At 42.4% G+C, this 21,483-nt stretch overlaps 1 protein-coding gene across 1 annotated transcript in view; it reads right to left on the bottom strand.

Annotated features, from left to right (window-relative positions):
• The window catches only part of mtf1 (metal-regulatory transcription factor 1), a 125,901-nt gene that overhangs the window by 42,412 nt on the left and 62,006 nt on the right, over positions 1–21,483 (bottom strand). Inside the window, exons 4-5 of the mRNA XM_068011153.1 lie at positions 13,812–13,943; positions 2,018–2,091 (exon numbers count right to left, since the gene is read on the bottom strand). Coding sequence (XP_067867254.1) covers positions 2,018–2,091; positions 13,812–13,943 — 206 coding nt within the window. The remainder of the gene's footprint in view (positions 1–2,017; positions 2,092–13,811; positions 13,944–21,483) is intronic.

Here is a 21,483-nt window from a genome sequence, read left to right as displayed (position 1 = left end):
CAAAAGTAATATTTCCAAATTTGCTGTTGACAAAGCTAGGTGGGAATGTAAGTTGTGAGGAGGATGCAAGGAGGCTTCAAGGGGATTTGGACAGGCTAAGTGAATAGGCAAGAACATGACAGATGGAATATAATGTGAATAAGTGTGAAGTGATCCACTTTGGTAGAAGAAACAGAAAGGCAGAGTATTTCTTAAATAGTGAGAGGTTGGGAAGTGTTGGCGTCCAAAGGGACCTGGGTGTCCTTGTTAATGAGTCACTAAAATCTGGTATGCAGGTGCAGCAAGCGATTATGGCAGCAAATGGTATGTTGGCCTTCATTGCAAGGGGATTTGAGTACAGGAATAAAGAGGTGTTGCTTCAATTGTATAAAGCCTTGTGAAACCGCACCTGGAGTATTGTCTACAGTTTTGGTCTCCTTATCTAAGGAAGGATATACTTGCCACAGAGGGAGTGCAACGGAGGCTCACCAGACTAATCCCAGGGTTGGCAGGATTGTCTTATAAGGAAAGATTGCAGAAACTGGGCCTGTATTCTCTAGAGTTTCGAAGAGAGGTGATCTCGTTGAAACTTACAAAATTCTTACAGGACGTGACAGGGTAGATGTGGATAGGATGTTTCCCCTGGCTGGTGAGTCGAGAACAAGGGGACACAGGACTGTAGCAGTTCAAGAAGGCAACTCACCATCACCTTCTCAAGGGCAATTAGGGATGGGCAATAAATGCTGGCCTAGCCAGCAATGCCCACATCCCATGAATGAATAAAAAACAGTCTCAATTAGGGGCAGACCATTTAAGACTGAGATGAGGAGGAATTTCTTTACTCAGAGGGTGGTGAATCTGTGGAATTATCTACCCCAGAGGGTTGTGGAAGCTCAACCATTGAGCATGTCCAAGACAGAAATTGATAAGAGTTCTGAACACTAATGACATCAAGAGATATGGAGATAGGGGAAAAATGGCATTGAGGTAGATCATCAGCCATGATCTGTTTGAGTGGCAGAGCAGGTTCGATGGGCTGAATGGTCTACCCCCGCTCCTATTTCCTATGAGTGGAGTGACCCCTCTGGGCAATTGATCGATACATAAAAATAAAAAAGTGGTAGCATATTTTTGCTAATAGTGGTTTACAATGGGTCCAATCTGGAAAGTAATGTGTTTTCCGAAACCTTATTTTTGAATACTGGAAATATCTTAAAAGCTGCTTAACCTTTTAAATCTCAACATGGAGTACTAATTTTGATAGAAGATTTTAATTGTTCTAAAAACAAATCAGGAATATTTCAAAATATATTGTTCAACATTTTAACACAACCCGATAAAACCACCATCCAATTTTCCTGAGCTGCCTGAAAAATGGCTGTGCAATGTTAACAGCCCTATACAGTGCTCAGGGAACATTTCAAGAGGTAATTCCTTTTCACATCAGTGAAAACACACATATAGGTTTCATAGTAGTTTAACTACATTTAGGAGATGCACATTTCTAAATACAAAGTGATGTTTTTTGGAAGTTCATTTATTTTTCTGCACATCTTACCAACTTTTATCGTTGCACGTACCAAAAGTCTAATTGTTTCTTACAGCATCTTCAGTTTCTGTGCATTGCAAGTTAGCGATTTAGCAAGTTTTTGCTCTTGTTTTATTCCCAATAATTGCTCAGAAACATTTTAAAAACTGCACCCTCTCTGTCCGGTCCCCCACAACGGTTTAATCAAAAACACTTAAACACAACAGATTGGGAAACTTAGATGGTGCCTTTTTAGTCTATTACAAAAGAATGCATTTCCATTTTTAAAAAAATTACCTCTTCCAAATCATCTTATCTTAGAAAAAAAAAATACTCGTGGATTTTTGGGAGGGGTTGAGTAAAGGCTTTCGTTAGCATGAAATCATCAACTGTTACGCAAAAGAATTTCTGGTGATGGTCAATAGGCCGTGCATACCTCACTAAAACTCTGCTCTTTTCCAAACTGGGGAGGGGGGGCAAATGAGGCAGAATAAACACTGGATTGATTACCTGTGTGTGTTCTGACATGTGTTCTGAGATGGTGGCTAGCAGCAAAGGCCTTCCCACAGCCGTCATGATCACACCTACAAAAGCAACACAAGAGAACCATGGAATCTCCGATCACTACTGTACCACACACAGCTTACAATGAAAATAGCTGTACTGCCCAAATGTCTCAGACCTGATTTAAATTTGTTAGCGGCAATTCATACAGCCTGTTAAGGCTTAAAAGTACCGTGGCTTTAAAAATTTCATGGATATGTTGTATACTTCTAAATATAAAAAGATGTTATGGGGGCAGAGCAAGAGTGTGAAATATCAGTCAGTATTTTAAAAGTAGCCAAACAGTTGTCAATGTTTTTTTTCTGAAAGGCTCCCCTACAGTGCCTGAAATATATTTAGTTATAAGGGGAGTCTCTTGTCTTAAGCAACCGAGTGAAATAGTAAAGGAGTGTGCCCATCAAGCAGCCAATTCCAGAAAATATTGCTTTAAGAAGAAAATGCTTCTGATTCAATCATTTAGTTTTGCCATTGAGCAGCTTTGAGTATCATAGAACTTGCAGGGTGGCTTTACAAACAAAAAAAAAATGTTTGGCCTCAATGAATTCAAATCATGCTGGAATCAATCATGCCTGTTGGGACACGCTGGAAAATCTCCCCTTTAACAATTATTGCTGGCTGCTCAAGGAACAGTGCTCAAAATGAGTTGCAGCATAGATATCTGCGCCAAAAAAAAAAAAACTTTCTTTTCCTCTACTAAAGGTATCAGCTTATGCTGTAGTCAGTTTTACTGAAGGTAGCAGCCCTTAAGTACCTTAGCTAAAGCCCTCATGGTGTCAGCTGACTATTCTTACAGGCACACATCCAGACAACTCACTGGATAGCCATCAGGAGTGTTAACTTGGATTTTTTTTTTTAATTCCTCCCTTGCTCAAGCGCATTAAAAGGTTTCCATTGCTCCTTCCCCCGATAACTTTACTAACTGGCTTATGTTGAAATCCTTACTTATCATTTAACGCCTATATTAAAGCCTCATTAGCTGCTTTTGCATTTGTTTAGCTCTGTGGTAGCTTTGCTAGCTTCATTAAGGCCAACAGTAGAAAAATACACATTAAAGGCAGGCAGGTTTATTTGGTGTCATCACCTGCCATGCAAGATCAATACATCAGGAGTTGGCAACATTAAGTCGACACAGTAGTTTTTGATACATGGTTGGCGTTGCTCTCCCATATTATTTTTCATCTTTCGGATAAGATATTAAACTGAGGCCCCATCTGCCCTCTTAAGTGACGTAAAAATCCCATGGCACTACTTTGAAGAACAGGTGAGTTCTCCCCAATGCCCTGGCCAATATTTATACCACAATCATCACCTAAAATTAGATTTTTTGGTCATCATCATGCTGATTGAGGGACCAGTTTTCTACATTACAACAGTGACTACACTTCAAAAATACTTAATTGGCTGTGAAGTGCTTTGGGCCATTGAGGTTGAGGGACTACGGGACTAAAATCTGACAAGTCCCCAGGAGCAGATCGCCTACATCCTAGGGTTCTAAAAGAGATAGCTGCAGAGATAGTGGATGCACTGGCTATGACTTTCCAGAATTCCTTAGATTCAGGAATGGTCCCGTCAGATTGGAAGTTAGCAAATGTTACGCTGCTTTTCATGAAAGGAGAAAGAGAGAGAAAACAGGGAATACAGGCCAGTTAGCCTGTCATTGGGAAGATGCTGGAAACTATTATGAAGTAAGTCTCAACATTGCACTTGGAAAAGCATAGTATGATTAGAACAAGTCAGCATGGTTTTACTAAAGGGAGATCCTGTTTGACAGATTTATTGGAGTTTTTTTGAGAATGTAGGGTCGATAAAGGGGAACCAATAGATGTAGTATACCTGGATTTTCAAAGGCATTTGATAAGGTGCCACATAAACAATTAACAGGCAAGATAAGGGCTCATGGTGTTGGAGGTAATATATTGGTGTGGATAGAGAATTCGTTAACAGACAGGAGGCAGAGAGTGGACATATATGGGGCATTTTCAAGTTGGTAGGCAGTGCATAGTGGGGTGCTGCAAGGATCAGTGCTAGGGCCTCAACTATTTACACTCTATATTAATAACTTGGATGAAGAGACAGAGTAATGTATCTAAGTTTGCTGATGATACAAAGCTCAGTGGAAAGGTAAGTTGCAGGGAGGAGGTAAAAAGGCTGCAAAGAGATACAGACAGGTTAAGTGAGTGGGCAACAAGATGGCAAATGGAGTATAATGTAGGGAAGTGTGACGTTGTTCACTTTGGTCGTAAAAATAGAAAAGCAGAATATTTTTAAAAGGTGGAAAAATGGTGTTGATGTTCATTGAGACTTGGAGGTACTCGTACAAGAAAAGCACAAAGTTAACATGCACGTGCAGCAGGTTATTAGGAAGGCAAATGGCATGTTGACCTGTATTTCAAGGGGATTGAGTACAGGAATAAAGAAGTTTTACTAAAATTGTACAGGCTTTGGCGAGACCACACCTGGAATACTGTGTGCAGTTTTGGTCTCCACATTCAAGAAAGGATATACTTGCACTGGAGGCAGTGCAGCCAAGATTTACTAAATTGGTCCCTGGGATGAGGGGGTTGTATTATGATGAGAGGCTGAGTAAATTGGGCTACATTCTCTGGAGTTTAGAAGAATGAGGCGCAATCTAATTGAGACACACAAGATTCTGAAAGGGCTTGATGGTAGAAGCTGAGAGATTGATCCCACTGGTCGGGGAATCTAGAGCACAGGGACACAGTCTCGGGATAAGGGGTCAATCATTCAGGACTAAGATGAGGAGAAATTACTACACTCAAAGGGTTGTGAATCTTTGGAATTCTCTATCCCAGAGGGTTGCGGATGCACCACTGAATACATTGAAGGATGGGATCGATATAGATTTTTGGTCTCGCAGGGATATGGGGAGCAGGCAGGAAAGTGGAATTGAAACCTCAAATGAGTCATGATCATATTGAATGGCAGAGCAGGCTCAATGGTCCATACTCCTACTTCTTGTGAGGTTTTATCAGGTGTTGTACAAATGCAAATGATTTATTTTCTTTACATTAAACAATAAAAATAAGCAGCTGTAAATGCTGGAAACCTGAAACAAAAACAGGCAAGGACTCAGTTGGTTAGTGTCTGTTGAATAGATAACTTGTCGTTTGTAACCCTTCTCCAAGAATGCCTTCATGTTCTATTCCTCTCTTGATAGTGATTTCTATGTCTCTTTTATTCCCATCTTCATATATTATTTGTTTCTCTTGTTTTTGATGTTTTTGATGTGCAGACTTCCTCTCCTGAATGTGTAATTTTTCGTATTCCTTGCCTTTGTCCTGTTTCTTTAAAATGCTGTTGGATCTTTCATTTTTTGCGCCAGTTGTGATGAATAATTACACTGAAATGTTATGCTCGCTCCATATCTCGCAGACCTGCAGAGTGTTTCCAGCATTCCTGTGCATGTTTGATTTCCAGAACTTGCTGTATTTGCTTTGATCTTGTGTTTTTTGAAAGCTCTGGTCATGTTAATCAGTTTGTTGCATGTTTCCTGCTTCATACCTTTGAGCCAATTTAATTCTTCCCCACCCACCCCCCAATGTGACAGTCATGACCAGAGCTTTTGTTTCTCAAGTTATTAATCTTTTGGTTAAACCAAGGCACCATCTGCCTCAGGTGGATGTAAAAGGTACTACATCACTATTCAACAAGCAGGAGAGTTCTCACTGGTGTTTGTCCAACATGCATCCCTCAGTCAACACCTTAAAACAGATGACCTGGTTTTTTATTTGATTGCTGTTGGCAGGATCTTGCCGTGTCAAAATGTCTATATGGACTTCAGTTAAGCCTTTGACAAAGTCCCTCATGGCAGACTGGTACAAAAGGTGAAGTCACACGGGATCAGAGGTGAGCTGGCAAGATGGATACAGAACTGGCTCGGTCATAGAAGACAGAGAGTAGCAGTGGAAGGGTGCTTTTCTGAATGGAGGGCTGTGACTAGTGGTGTTCCGTAGGGATCAGTTCTGGGACCTTTGCTCTTTGTAGTATATATAAATGATTTGGAGGAAAATATAGCTGGTGTGATTAGTAAGTTTGTGGACGACACAAAGGTTGGTGGAGTCGCGGATAGTGATGAGGATTGTCAGAGGATACAGCAGGATATAGATCGGTTGGCGACTTGGGCGGAGAAATGGCAGATGGAGTTTAATCCGGACAAATGTGAGGTAATGCATTTTGGAAGGTCTAATGCAGGTGGGAAGTATACAGTAAATGGCAGAACCCTTAGGAGTATTGGCAGGCAGAGAGATCTGGGCATACAGGTCCACAGGTCACTGAAAGTGGCAACGCAGGTGGATAAGGTAGTCAAGAAGGCATACGGCATGCTTGCCTTCATCGGTCGGGGCATAGAGTATAAAAATTGGCAAGTCATGCTGCAGCTGTACAGAACTTTAGTTAGGCCACACTTAGAATATTGCGTGCAATTCTGGTCGCCACACTATCAGAAGGACGTGGAGGCTTTGGAGAAGGTACAGAAGAGGTTTACCAGGATGTTGCCTAGTCTGGAGGGGATTAGCTATGAGGAGATGTTGGATAAACTCGGATTGTTTTCACTGGAATGACGGAGGTGGAGGGGCAACATGATAGAGGTTTACAAAGTTATGAGCGGCATGGACAGAGTGGATAGTCAGAAGCTATTTCCCAGGGTGGAAGAGTCAGTTACGAGGGGACATAGGTTTAAGGTGAGAGGGGCAAAGTTTAGAGGGGATGTGCAAGGCAAGTTCTTTACACAGAGGGAGGTGAGTGCCTGGAACTTGCTGCCAGGGGAGGTGGTGGAAGCAAGTACGATAGCGCTGTTTAAGAGGCACCTTGACAAATACATGACTGGGATGGGAATAGAGGGATATGGTCCCCAGAAGAGCAGAAGGTTTTAGTTTAGGCAGGCATCAAGATCGGCACAAGCTTGGAGGGCCGAATGGCCTGTTCCTGTGCTGTACTGTTCTTTGTTTGCATTTGTCACATTACATCAGTGACTACATTCCAAAAAAAGTTCATTAGTTCCTGACAATATTCCTCAATAGTACTGAAGACCTGTGCTCCAGAACTTGCCGCACCCCTAGCCAAGCTGTTCCAGTATAGCTACAACCCCGGCATCTACCCGGCAATGTGGAAAATTGCCCAGGTATGTCCTGTACACAAAATCAGGACAAGTCCAACCCGGCCAATTACCGCCCCATCAGTCTACTCTCAATCATCAGCAAAGTGATGGAAGATGTCATCAACAGTGCCATCACGCAGCACTTGCGAAGCAAAAACCTGCTCAGTGATACCCAGTTTGGGGTCCGACAGGGCCACTCAGCACCTAACCTCATTACAGCCTTGGTTCAAACATGGACAAAAGAGCTGAACTCAAGAGGTGAGGTGAGAGTGATTGCCCTTGACATCAAGGCAGCATTTGACTGAGTATGGCATCAAGGAGCCCTAGCAAAACTGGAGTCAATGGGAATCAGGGGGAAAACTCTGCTGGTTAGAGTCATATCTAGCACAAAGGAAGATGGCTGTGGTTGTTGGAGGTCAATCATCAGAGCTCCAGGACATCACTGCAGGAGTTCCTCAGGGTAGTGTCCTGGGCCCAATCATCTTCAGCTGCTTCATCAATGACCTTCCTTCAATCATAAGGTCAGAAGTGGGGATGTTTGCTGATGATTGCACAATGTTCAGCACCATTCGCGACTTCTCAAATACTGAAGCAGCCGGTGTAGAAATGCAGCAAAACCTGGACAATATCCAGGCTTGGGCTGATAAGTGGCAAGTAACATGTGCGCCACACAAGTGCCGGGCAATGACCATCTCCAACAAGAGAGAATCTAACCATCTCCTCTTGACATTCAGTGGAATTACCATCGCTGAATCCCCCACTAACAACATCCTAGGGGCTACCATTGACCAGAAACCGAACTGGAGTAGCCATATAAATACCATGGCTACAAGAGGTCAGAAGCTAGGAATCCTAAGGCGAATAACTCACCTCCTGACTCCCCAAAGCCTGTTCACCATTTACAAGGCACAAGTCAGGAGTGTGATGCAATACGCTCCACTTGCCTGGATGGGTGCTGCTCCAACAACACTCAAGAAGCTCAACATCATCCAGGACAAAGTAGCCCGCTTGATTGGCACGCCATGCACAAACATTCACTCCCTCCACCACTGACAGACAGCAGCAGCAGTGCATACCATCTACAAGATGCACTGCAGCATCGCACCAAGGCTCCTTTGACAGCACCTTCCAAACCCGAGACCTCTACCACTTAGAAGGACAAGAGCAGCAGATGCATGGGATCACCACCACCTGCAGGTTCCCATCCAAGTCACACACCACCCTGACTTGGAACTATATCGCCGTTCCTTCACTGTCGCTGGGTCAACATCCTAGAACTCCCTTCCTAACAGCATTGTGGGTGTACCTACCTCACATGGACTGCAGTGGTTCAAGGCAGCAGCTCACCACCACCTTCGAGGGCAATTAGGGATGGGCAATAAATGCTGGCATAGCCAGTGACACCCACATCCCATGAATGAATAAAAAAAGAATTTGGGATATCTGGAGATTGTGAAAGGCATATATAAATGCAAGTCTATCTTTGACAGCATCACCGATTTACTAAATGAGCCATACATTTTTTTCCCCAAATACAGTAATTTGTGCCTCTGGTTGTTCACACATATTGAAAGACAGGATTACATAGCTGATGCCCCAATATGGAGGCAAATAAAATGGCACCTGTGCTGATCTAAGTAACTTGAAATGGCAAAAACAGGAATAGTTCCATCTATGCTGCACCTATTTTGTCTCATGGTGAACTGAATCTTATGAAACCAATTAAAAGTCCAGTTCAACTGGCATAATCTTGAAATCTGGAAAACTGTACAACACAAAGGAAATAGGGTTTTAAGGAAAGAAAATTGAATGGCAGAATTACAGATTTCAGTTTTGAAAGTGAATGCAACACATATTCAAATTACAACACAGCTTTCAAACCCTGAATGCCAACCTATTAAAGTTAGAATAAGGGCTTCACACATTCCCTTTAATTTGCAACTTAACGACCCTCCTGGATTTTGTAAAATTAACTGATCAAATTTACCAACTTCCCCTACCCCTGGATAAGGGAAGAAAGAAAAAAGGTGAGGGATAAATATTGACCCACACCAGGGGAGAACACCTTCTAAATAGCACCACTGGATTTTTTAAGGTCCATCCAAGAGGGAAAACTCAGTTTAATAATCAATCTGAGAGATGGCATCTCTGATGTTAAACAGGCAAAATGAGGAAGCTGACGACAGTCTCTGATCCACAACAGTTTTATTGTCAATTCATAGTTCAGTCCAAATATCAGTTCCCACTCTTCCCTTCTGGACTAACTTTGTCCAGAGGCAACTCCCCCTATAGTTAAAAACTCAGCCCTTAAATGCAAAACTATAGTGAGCATCACCTGCTCTCTATTAACACTGAAATGAGGCCTGTTTAATTAAAGGGACCAGCATTTTCAATATTGTCATCTGACAGCGCACATTCCCTCAGTACTACACTGGAGTGTCAACTGAGATTTTGTGCTCAAATTTCTGGAGTAGGACTTGAACCCACAATTTCTTGACTGAAAGGCAAGAATTCCACCCACTGAGTCACAGCTGACACCACCAATTAGCAAAGGCAAGCATTAACCAGTGATCCTGTTTGCATCCTAGTGTCAAATGTGCTATATCACAACCTTATCTGGAAGTACACATGGACATTTAGCCATGACAGAACCAGACTCGGCTGTGAAGCCCCTTGGTACAGGTAGCAAAGGCCACATAAAAGGCAAACAGGATTCAGAATTTTATACATGAATCACTGACCATGAAGCAAGGGTGTGAGGTAGCAAACTGAAGTATTTATTAGTCTGCAGGGATACACATATGGACACACCCTCTTACAGGAAGGATATTAGAGTCATGGATAGAGTACAGCAAAGCTTCACCAAAGTTAGATGAATGAGAGGTTATAGTTTTGAAAACATTTGAGAAAAGGATTAAAAACAAGTGGTTTCCCCTCCCACCCCATCAGAAATAGAGACAGTTAAATGGAAATCTAATACAAGCTTTCAAAATGATTAGACTTTTGCACACAGAAGGCTGGCACAAAGTACAAAACCTTGTCCCCACAAAAAACTGTAAATGCTAGCACAACTAATTTTATTTTATTTAGAGATACAGCACTGAAACAGGCCCTTCGGCCCACCGAGTCTGTGCCGACCAACAACCACCCATTTATACTAACCCAACAGTAATCCCATATTCCCTACCACCTACCTATACTAGGGGCAATTTACAATGGCCAATTTACCCATCACCTGCAAGTCTTTGGCTGTGGGAGGAAACCGGAGCACCCGACGAAAACCCACGCGGTCACAGGGAGAACTTGCAAACTCCGCACAGGCAGTACCCAGAATCGAACCCGGGTCCCTGGAGCTGTGAGGCTGCGGTGCTAACCACTGCGCCGCCCATATAATAATTTGAAATCTGAGATCAACAGTATTTTGCTAGCCAAGGATATTAAGGGACATGGAACAAAGGCAGGTGGATGCAATTTGGATACAGATCAGGCATCATCTCACTGGATGGCTTAAGGGGCTGAATGGCTGACTTCTGTTCCTTTGTTGAGAAGGGGTGAATAGTAAGATTGTTTATACTGGTTGTCAGACTGGCGATAAACAGCAAGATTGAATACTGCCAGTAGTAGGGGGAGGTTGGAAAAATCTCTTTTTAATGAAGGGCTTAGAACTTGAAATGCTTTAACTCGACTGTTTATTGAGGCACAGATTAATATTTAAATAAGAACATGAAAAGTACTTAAAAATGTCAAGAAAATACAAGGAAATGGGATTAGAGTAAATAGCATCAATTGAGGAAATAGCACTGGTGTTAGACCCAATGTAGAACAGAAGAACTTGTGCTTAACTTTTTTAAAATAGCAACATAGAAAAGTTATGGCACTGAAAGAGGCCTTTCAGCCCATCGTGTCTGCACCAGCTGAAAAAACTAGCCACGTTTTCCAATTCCACCTTCCAGCGCCTGGACCGTAGCCTTGCAGGTTACAGTATTTTAGGTGCAGATCCTCAGAAGCCAACACCACCACATTTAATGGAGTAATTCAGTTGAATATTACCTACCAGTTGTCAGAATGTTACGATTCTCGAATTCCAAACAGTGAAACCTTTTAAGCTCAGACAGATCAATAAGTATCACCCTAAACTGCAAGTTTCAACCCATCTGACAACATTAACAATATTAGTCACAGTCACATAGCGATAACAGCACAGGAGGCGGCAAATCGGCTCATCAAGTCTATGCCAGCTCTCTGCAAAACAATCCAATCAGTCCAATGCCCTGGCTCCAACCCCTTAGTCTTGTAAGTTTATTTCCTCAAATACCCAATTTCCTTTTGAAATAATTCATCGCCTCCGCTTCCAACACCCTCGTAGAGTGTGTTCCAGGTCATTACCACTCGCTGTGCAAAAAAAGTTCTTCCTCACATCCCTCTCTGCAGCTCTGGCGGAAAACCTCAAATCTGTGCCCCCTCATCCTGTCCCATCAGCTAATGGCAACAGCCTTTGTCTACCTTATCCAAACCCGCCAGAATCTTGTACACCTCTATCAAATGATACCTCAATCTCCTTTGCTGCAAGGAGAACCCCAGCTTCTCCAACCTAAACTTATAGCTAAAATCCTTCATCCCTGCAACCATTCTCGTAAATCTCCTCTGCACCCTCTCAAGGGCCCTCATATCCTTCCTAAAGCGTGATGACCAGAACTGGGCACAATGGGCTTCATCCTAGGGTCTTGAAAGAGGTGGTTAATGAGGTCGTTGGTGCTAACTTTTCAAAATTTGCTAGATTCTGGAAGAATTCCATCAGATTGGAAAATAGGAAATATAACCCCGCTATTCAAAGGGAGGGGGGGGGGGGGGGCGTGGCGGAGGCAGAAACAGGTAATTATAGGCCAGTTAGCTTGACGTCAGTTGTGGGGTAGGTGTTAGAAAACTCAAGGTAATTGGGAATAGTCAGCATAGCTTTAGTGGAAAGGAGATCATGTTTAACCAATTTATTGGAGTTCTTTCAAGGAGCAACATGTGCCGTGGATAAAGGGGAGACGGCTGACATGCTGTACTTGGATTTCCAGAAGGCATTTGACAAGGTGCCACATACTGTGCAAAGTAAGAGCTCATGGTGTAGTGGATAATGAAGGCTGTTGGAATGCTTTCCTTTATTATGAGAGGAATTGAAAATAACAGTAAGGATATTATGTTTCAGTTATACAGAGCATTGGTGAGACCACACCTCGAATACTGTGTGCAGTTTTGGTCTACTTAAAAGGAAGAATGTAAATGCGTTGGAGGCGATTCAGAGGAGGTTTACTAGATTGATACCTGGAATGAGCGGGTTGTCTTAGGAGGAAAGATTGGACAGAATGGGCTTGTTTTCACTGGCATTCAAGAAGAGTGAGGGGAAACTTGATTGAAGTATATAGGATCCTGAACAGTCTTGACAAAGTGGATGTGGAAAGGATGTTTTCTCTTGTGGGTGAGTCCAAAACTAGGGGGTACTGTTTTAAAATTATGGGTCACCCTTTTAGAACAAAGATGAGAAATGTTTTCTCTGTGAGATGTGCGACTTTGGAACTCTCTGCCTCAGAAGGCGATGGAGGCAAGGTCATTGAATAATTTTGAGGGGGTAGATAGATTCTTGTTAGGCAAGTGAATCAAAGGTTAATCGGGATAGATGGGAGTGTGGAATTTGACACACGCAGATCAGCCATGATCTTATTGAATGGCAGAGCAGGTTAGAGGGACCGAATGGCCGACTTCTGCTCCTAATTTGTATGTTCGCACAATACTCTAGTTGGGGCGTAAGCAGAGCTTTAAAAAGATTCAGCATAACCTCCCTGTTCTTATTTTTAATAGCTCTATTTATGAAGCCCAAGATCCCATATGCTTTGCTAGCTACTCTCAAAATGTCCAATATACTATGGTACCTGTCACTCAAAGATGCTAGTCAGACCAAGAAGTGCCTCAGACATCGAAGCACTTGAAGTAGACCACAAAGGACTGTACCATTTTGGAGGTGGAAGGAAAAGTCAGAAATCTAGACTAGTACTGAAGTGATCAAGCTGCTCAAAGTCTTAAAAAGTGCCTTTTTTAAAACACTTTCACAACACATTAAGGTTTGACATTGGTCTTGGAATAAAAAATTACATGCTCAGTCTATATACAGTAGACTATGACTGTATTTGAAAGCTATTCAAGTGCAGCCCTAAAGCACAAGTTCAATATCACTGTCAAAATATACGTATTAACTTCTGCCAGGTGCATTGTTAGGATATAGCACAGTGTTAAGAAGCTTTACCAACTCCCCTCAAAAATTCTGAAAAGTGTACAAATTCCTCAAAACAGTAACAGACACTACCAAGCAGCAAGTTAGGTTTACTTTTTAAAATTTCTACTGAAACTATGTCAACAACTTACCCTTTAGAATTGTTTTATTCCTGGTTTGAAATTGTGTCTAATACTTGTAGTTGTGTCAAGTTGGCAGTGGAGTAAGTCTAACAGAAAGTCTCTCCAATAGGTTGAGACCCCACACACATTTAATCTCAAATACTTTCCAGTCTAGCATCAATTTCTAACTGATACTAAAGCTGATACAATCAGCTTTACAAGAACTATGGCACTGTTGAAAGCTTTTACCTAAATGGCTTCTCTCCTGTATGGGTCCGAACGTGCTTCCTCAGGTCACTGAGTGTAGTAAAGTACTTAGTGCAGCCTTCTGATTCACAGTTAAATGTTTTCCCTGTGTGAAGCCTCTGATGGGCTTTCAGCCTGAAAATGAAGTGGAAATGAAGGCAGTTACTACTACAGAGCTTAATTCAGAGTTGACAACTTGATGCGTGATACATTAGCAATTGCTAAATCACCGGTTACACCACATTCTACATGGAAGAGTTGTCAAAAAATTTCTCTTCAGAAGAACTTCACTTGAAACAGAGTTTCTAACATCTTAATTTAAAAGCAAAGACTTTAGCACCTAATGCCGCAAATAAAAGAAGCTGATGTGTTTACAAAAGTGAAAACTATGGATGCCTGAAATAAAAACAAAAAATGCTGGAAACATTCAGCAGGTCTGGCAGCATCTGTCGAGAGAGAGAAACAGAGTGCCCTCTGTCACTAACAGTTTCTAGTTTCCTGGCCCTGACCATCTCATTTTCAGCATGGATATCCTATCCCTTTATACCTCCATCCCCGACCAGGATGGTGAGGGCTCGCCACTTCTTCTTTTCACAGAGGTCCAACCAGTCACCAATCTCTACCTGGCTGAACTTGTTCACACATTAAATAACTTCAACTCTACTCACTTCCCCCAAATAAATGGCGTTGCTATGGGTGCCCTCATGGGTCATCGCTATACCGGTCTTAATGTGGGATATATGGAGCATTCCTCGTTCCATTACTACTCAGACCCCCTTCCTCATCTCTTTTTCCGGTACATCCATGACTGCAGCAGTGCAGTTTCCTGCTTTGGCCCTGAACTTAAAAATTTCATTGATTTTGCTTCCAATTTCCATCCTTCTTTCACCTTGACTGGTCTATTTCTGACTCTTCCTTTCCTTCACTTCTCTGATGCCACAAAAAACATCTTTCCTTCCCCTCCCAGCATTTCGAAGGGGCTGCTCCCTCGCAGTACCTTAGTCTGCTCCTCAGTCACCCCCAACACCCACTGCCCTCCCACAGGTGCAGGAGATGCAATGCCTAACCTTTTACTGCCTCACTTCTCATTGTCCAAGGCCCCAAACACCACTTCTAGGTGAAACATCGATTTACAGGTACTTCTTTCAATTTAGTACACAATATCCGCTGCTCACAATGTGCTCTCCCCTACATCAGAAATACCAAATGCAGACTGGGCGACCGCTTTGCTGAACACCTGTGTTCAGTCCGCAAGCATGACCCTGAGTTTCCAGTCGCCTGTCATTTTAATTCTCCACCTTGCTCCCACTCTGACATTTCTGTCCTCGGCCTCCTGTAGTGTTGCCCGTGTTCACCGAAGAAAAAACAAAGTTCACCTTTTCTTAGACAGGACACAACTAATAAGTTGAACAAAGGAAAAATTATAAAATTATTAATATCCAGTATACCCTCCAGTCCCTGTAGTAATCCCCAGTGTGGAATATTGCAAGCATACCAGCAGACAGCACATGCTCCTCCAGAGCCACCTGAGGTTTTACAGATGCGGGTTCTCATGGTAATTCTGGCCAGATACTTTAAAACAGGAGTAATCATGAACCGATCGATGCAGAAACCATGTCCACCAATTGCTTAAGAATACACACTACTGATGTGTGTTTGTGTTCCTCTCAGAGGCATTTTGATGTGTGTTCAATTTATTTTAATCAGTAGACAATGACCTACAGTAAACAGTTATATATGCACAGGAGTTGAGGAGCTTCATTTGTCCCACGTACAGCATCTCACCAAGACACTTATTAGTTCAACTTCCAAAAAGTCAAATCTCTCTGGACACAAGCCAATACATTCCTCCAATTTATATTTGCAAAAGAAGTGCCTCTTAGAGCAATTAGGTTACCGTTCAATTGCTTAAAACCCCATAGCCAATCAGAAACCTACTATAAGTAATAGATGGATATTTTTATTTACAATCAATTTAAAGTCTCTTAGTCCCTCCACTGTTTGGGTTTCACATTGCTTGCCCGACATCCAGTACTGGGTAAGCAGAAATTTGCCACCACAAACTCTGTTCCCTAGCCACTGACTCCATTCCTCACCCTGGCAACTGAGGTTGAACCAGACTGTTCACAACCTTGGTGTCATATTTGACAGAGAGAAGAGCTTCCAACCGCAAATATGCTCACCAAGAAAGCCTAAATCCTTCTCCATAACCACCCAATTTCAACCTGGTTTCAGCAGCAGAAAAGCTGAAGCATCATCCATGTCGTTTTTACCTCTAGACTTCATTATTCCTATGTTCTTACCAGCCTCCCATCTTCCACCCTACGTAAAATTGAACTCATTCAAAATTGTGCTACCCATACCCTAACTCACACCAAGTTCAATTCATCCAATTAACCCTATGCTTTTTGACCTCCACTGAATCCAGGTTCAATAATGCCTCAATTTTAAAATTCTCACCCTTGATTTCAAATCCCTCCAGGGATTTGACCTTCCCCATCTCTGTAGCCTCCTCCAGACCTAAAAGCCTCCGAGATCTTTGTGCTCTTCCAATTCTGGCATGTATCCCAAATTTTGAAGTGCTCAACCACTGGCGGCTGTGCCTTCAGCTGTTTAAGCCACAAGCTCTGCAGTTCCTTCCCCACCTTAAAACCTCTTTTCCCAAGCTTCTGGTATCTGTCCTAATACCTCATGTGGCTCTGTTAAATTTCAATCATCTAACTTCTGTGAAGAGCCTTAGAATACTTTATGTTAAAGGTGCAATATAAATGCAAGTTGTTATTTCTGCTTGAGGCTGTATGCATAAGTACTGCAACAAATTTATTATAACCATACATACTAAAAAAGGAAACTTTACAATGTCGCTGTACTTTTATTTTTATATGCAAGGGGGAGGAGGACTTTTTTTAAAATCCCATCAGAATTTTTTTTGATGTAAAGGACTAAAATAACATACATGAAGTGGTTGTGTCACAGCTGGGGCCATCTCTGTTGCCTAGAATCTCAATGCACTTGAATCAAAAATCGATGTTGGCTACCAAGCTAATCCAGTGTGGTAACTACGCTATCTGTTGACAACGTTAGCAGTTGTTTTGCTGACCGGCCTACTTAAATATAAAAGCACCCTGCCATCTTTCCATGCAACTCAGATTCAGAGTCAAAATGGCACAAAGAGACACCATTTGGCCCTTCAAGTCCCTGCTGGCTCTCTGTACAGCAATCCAGTCAGTCCCATCCCCTGCTCTATTCCCATAGCCTTGCAAGTTTATTACCCTCTCAAGTGCCTATCTAATTTCCTTTTGAAACCATTCGTCGTCTCTAATTTTCACCACCCGATTCGGCAGCGAGTTCCAGGTCATTACTTCTTGCGGTGTAAAACAAATTCCTCACATCTCTCCTGCTCAAAACCTCAAATCTATGTCTCTTAGTCCTTGCACCATCAGCTACAAAATGCAGCCTATATTTTAGGAGTTGCTACAAACTATTTTGCTATGCTGGAATCTTTGGCTGCCATCACTCAAGAGTTGCTTGTACTCACCATTGCTGTACTGGCCTGAACTTCACCAATACAATGAGTGCTAAACAACCAAGCATTCTGTTCGTACACTGGGTGCATCTTTCAACTTACCCTACAAACGTGGCATGTCTTCCTTCATCATACAAACCTAGCAAATGTTTGATATCAAGCACATATCCTAATTCGCAAAAGTTTCAAGCACAAGAACATTTCTACTCTAACTCAGTTCATGAGTTCATGAGGTGCAGAATATTTTGATGAATTTAAAAATATGCAAGTTGCTTCCAACCATCTTTATCCCCCCCCCACCCCCACATATACAATCACAGTAACAGCAAATAGAACACACCAGTCTTATTACTGGATTACTGTCATTGCGAGAAAGACAATAACACTCATCTATGCCCATCTCTACCTGGTGTGGGACAGGGACTCACTATGTAAAATTAGCAATCCATTTATCCCTTGCTCATTTAATAAAACTAGCTGGTTCCAGTCAGGCCTCCAAGTGATTAGCAATTCACTGTGGTGACAAAAAAAAACAGTTAGTACCATCAGAAAAGGTTTACACTTAATTTTTAGAACCTGTTTTTGAGATTACACAGTGATAGGCAAAACTAAGCATTCTGCAGTCAGAGTGTGCTTTGGAACCAGCTTCAGCAAATGAAGCCTTCAAACATGTTTTCTCTTGCGTTCCTCACCATTTGGCCTTTCCTACAGCTGTGACCACTGTAAACATGCAGCAGGCTTTGCCGTCAATAACAGATTACCTGTGTCAATCGAGATGCTTGTCACGACTTCTTAATGCCTCATATCTCCATCTATCATCAGATAGAGAGTTTGTAACCATCATTTGTGCAAATGCACCAACCTTGTATGCCCATGCCGAAGACAAAGATCACTTCCACGTCACTCAAGATATTCTGGAACATCTGCCACATGGAGAAAAGTTATTTCTCCATGGGAACTTTAACACAAGAGTTGGATCTGACAGAATTTCACGGCAAACGTGCCTCAGTTATCATGGCATTGAAAAAATGAATGAAACGGACAGCAGCTACTAGAACTTTGTGCACAACATGGACTTTGTGTTACCAACACCTTCTTCCAGGGCAGATATCGGCACAAGGTGTCAAGGCGCCATCCAAGTTCTGGCCACTGGCACCAACTTGACTTGATAATCGCCACAAGATGTCATCTATCCGGAATTCTTCATACCTGCACCTGTCACATTACAGATTGAGATACTAATCACTCGTTTGTCAGTAGCAGGGTGAAGGTACACCCACAGAAAATACACAAATCCGAAGTGTGGCATGCCATGCAACATGCCATGCAACATTCCATGCACAAGGGATGATGACAAATGCCACAAGTTCTCAGGAGCTCTTGGGCAGTCCCTTCCACCTGAGGGATTACCAGATAATGCTGATAATAGCATGGAAGTATCTGCAGTCAATCTACGAAGCTGTGGTAACCACATTTGGCGAAGGAAAAAAAAACCCTCCTTGCAGAAATGACTCATCATTGAAGCAAACAGCACAGCTTACATGGTTTACAACCTGTCTTCTAACCCTAAAGCATATGACAATTTCATGCTAGCCAAGGCAGTTGTGTAGAAGACAGAAAGGTGCTGTTCCAACAAGAAATGAATCAATGTGAAGAAATACAAACTACTAGTGACAATGGTAACCTTCACATTTTGTTAGTTCTGTTACAACCGCGGTGGGAGCAACGCACTGTCAATTCAGTCCCATCACTCCACAGGTCACAGCATATTTACTAAGTTTTCACACCCAATCAGAAAACAGCCAAACTAAACACTCTAGTAATCACAGAATGAAATAGACCAAACCAGGTATCTTTAGACAACAAATTAACTATAAAAAAATTAAATCTTAAACACTAAGATAAACCTATGTCTAAAGACCTTACAACTTATTTTAATCTAACTCCCCATTCACACACATTCAAAAGTAACAGTAATTAATTGGTTTTTAAAAAGTGGAGTTTGAAGAAAAAAATTAGCTGTCTCTTAATAAATAAGTCTTTGTAGGTTATGTCCCTGACAGATGAGGTCTTCAAATGTGGATTTGATGAAAATAGTCCTTCAGTAGATAGGCATTCAACTCTTCGGCTGCAGCGAGCATTAAACAGTTCTTTGAATGATGAGCACAGCAATTCAAATGGTTTGTCGACAAACGCAGCTTTTCTTCTTTACTCAAGGAATTAACTCAGCTTGTAGCTTCTTGTAGAATTTTTGCTGAAAGAATAAACAGCTCCTTTCTCTTCAGTTCGCCTCGCTGGCAAGTCTCTCCAAACTAACTGGTTTCAGCCAGTTTCTGCCAGTTCCCCACACAGCCAAGTAGAAACATTACCAAGTGACCTCTCTCACTCTCTTACCTGCTGTTGCCCAGGGTAACAAAAATGCAGCTGCTGCACACTGTCTCAAATTCCAGAACATACACTCCCTTAAAAGGTGCACTGATTTTAACAGAGTCTTAAAAGGCATAGACACGGTTTCTAAATCAGAGAAAAAAAATAATTGCAAGTCTCAGGGTAGTGTCTAAGGCCCAATCATCTTCAGCTGCTTCATTAATGACCTTTCCTCCATCATCAGGTTAGAAGCAGGTATGTTCGCTGACAATTGTGCAATGTTCAGCACCATTCATGACCCTTCAGATACTGAAGCAGTCTGGGTCCACATGCAGCAAGACCTGGACAACATTCAGGCTTGGCTGATAAATGGCGAGTTACACTGATGCCACACAAGTGCCAGGCAATGACCATCCCCAACAAGAGAGAATCCAACCATCTCCCTTTGACATTCAATAACAATACCATTGCTGAATCCCCGAACATCAAGATCCTGGAGGCTACCATTGACCAGAAACTGAACTGGATCAGCCATATAAATACTGTGGCTACAAGAGCATGTCAGAGGCTGGGATTCTGCGGCGAGTAACTCACCTCCTGACTTCCCAAAGCCTGTCCACCACCTAAAAGGCACAAGTCAAGAGTATAATGGAATATTCCCCATTTGCCTGGATGACTGCAGCTGCGACACTCAAGCTCGACCATCCAGGACAAAGTACCCCATCCACCACCTTCAACATTTACTGTCCCCACCACTGATTCACAGTGACAGCAGCGTATTACTTGTGTGAACTCACCTGGGAACAGTCGGGAGAGGAGGCGACAGAGTGGCGTACCTGCAGGGAAACTACTAAGCAAAAGATAAAGTGAGGCCCAGGCTCGGGGCCTTCACTCACCTGGAAATAAATCAGGAGGGGCGGCAGCAGAGCACTTCACTTACCTTCAGGGGTCGGCAGTCAGGCTACACCCCCACCTGCCAAGAATGAGGTACATAAATTTTGTCAGGAATATGATTTTAAAACTGTTGCTGGAGCGAGGAAATGACTTGTTAAACAGACCAGCCGCGGCTGGAAAAGACATTTGCATATTAACAGCCAGTATTTGGAAGGACAAAGGACCATTCCCTGACACATTCAACCCACAATGGATGTTGATCAGCGTACAGTGAAGGGGTGGGGAAGCGCATTCCAGGGCCTGCTGGGGTAATGCAATCCACAGGGTCCAGGACTGGTTAGACCAGCTGGTCACATGACTAACTGGCTGTTCCAGGGCTTTCTTTTGAACTAGCCAGAGAGAGTTTCAACTTAAAGAAAGATGGTTTGCTCCTGGACTGAAGATCTGTCTGCTCCCAGCACTTTCTTACAAGCCTCTGAATCCACTGAAGACACATGAACCCCAAGAGAGAAAAGACTCCTGCAGCGAAGGTTTAAGAAGAATACTGGGCCCCAATGAAAAGCAAGATCTACCTACAATCAAGGACTCTAAAGTGAGCTTAAAGAACCGCAAGAAAAACTCTTCAGATATAGCCTCAAACTTTTCCACTTTATTTTTATTCTGCTCTTTTCTGTCTCTATTTGCATGTGTGCATCACGTATGCATGCTAGCATGGGCATGTTGTGTATCCGTAGACATTAACCGCATCAGAGTTTAAGTTTAATAAATTTCAACCTTTCTTCTTTTTTCTTAGGTCTACCCATTTGTGCTGGTTTCTTTGCCTTATAATTGGAAAGCAGTGAACAAGGATTCACCAAGGGGGAGCTAAAAATACTCTTCAAAATTAAA

This window comes from Heterodontus francisci, chromosome 31, assembly GCF_036365525.1.
Source record: "Heterodontus francisci isolate sHetFra1 chromosome 31, sHetFra1.hap1, whole genome shotgun sequence".
Taxonomy (NCBI): Eukaryota; Metazoa; Chordata; class Chondrichthyes; order Heterodontiformes; family Heterodontidae; genus Heterodontus; species Heterodontus francisci.
Note: the sequence above shows the minus strand (reverse complement) of the source record. Positions and strands in the feature narration are given on the sequence as shown.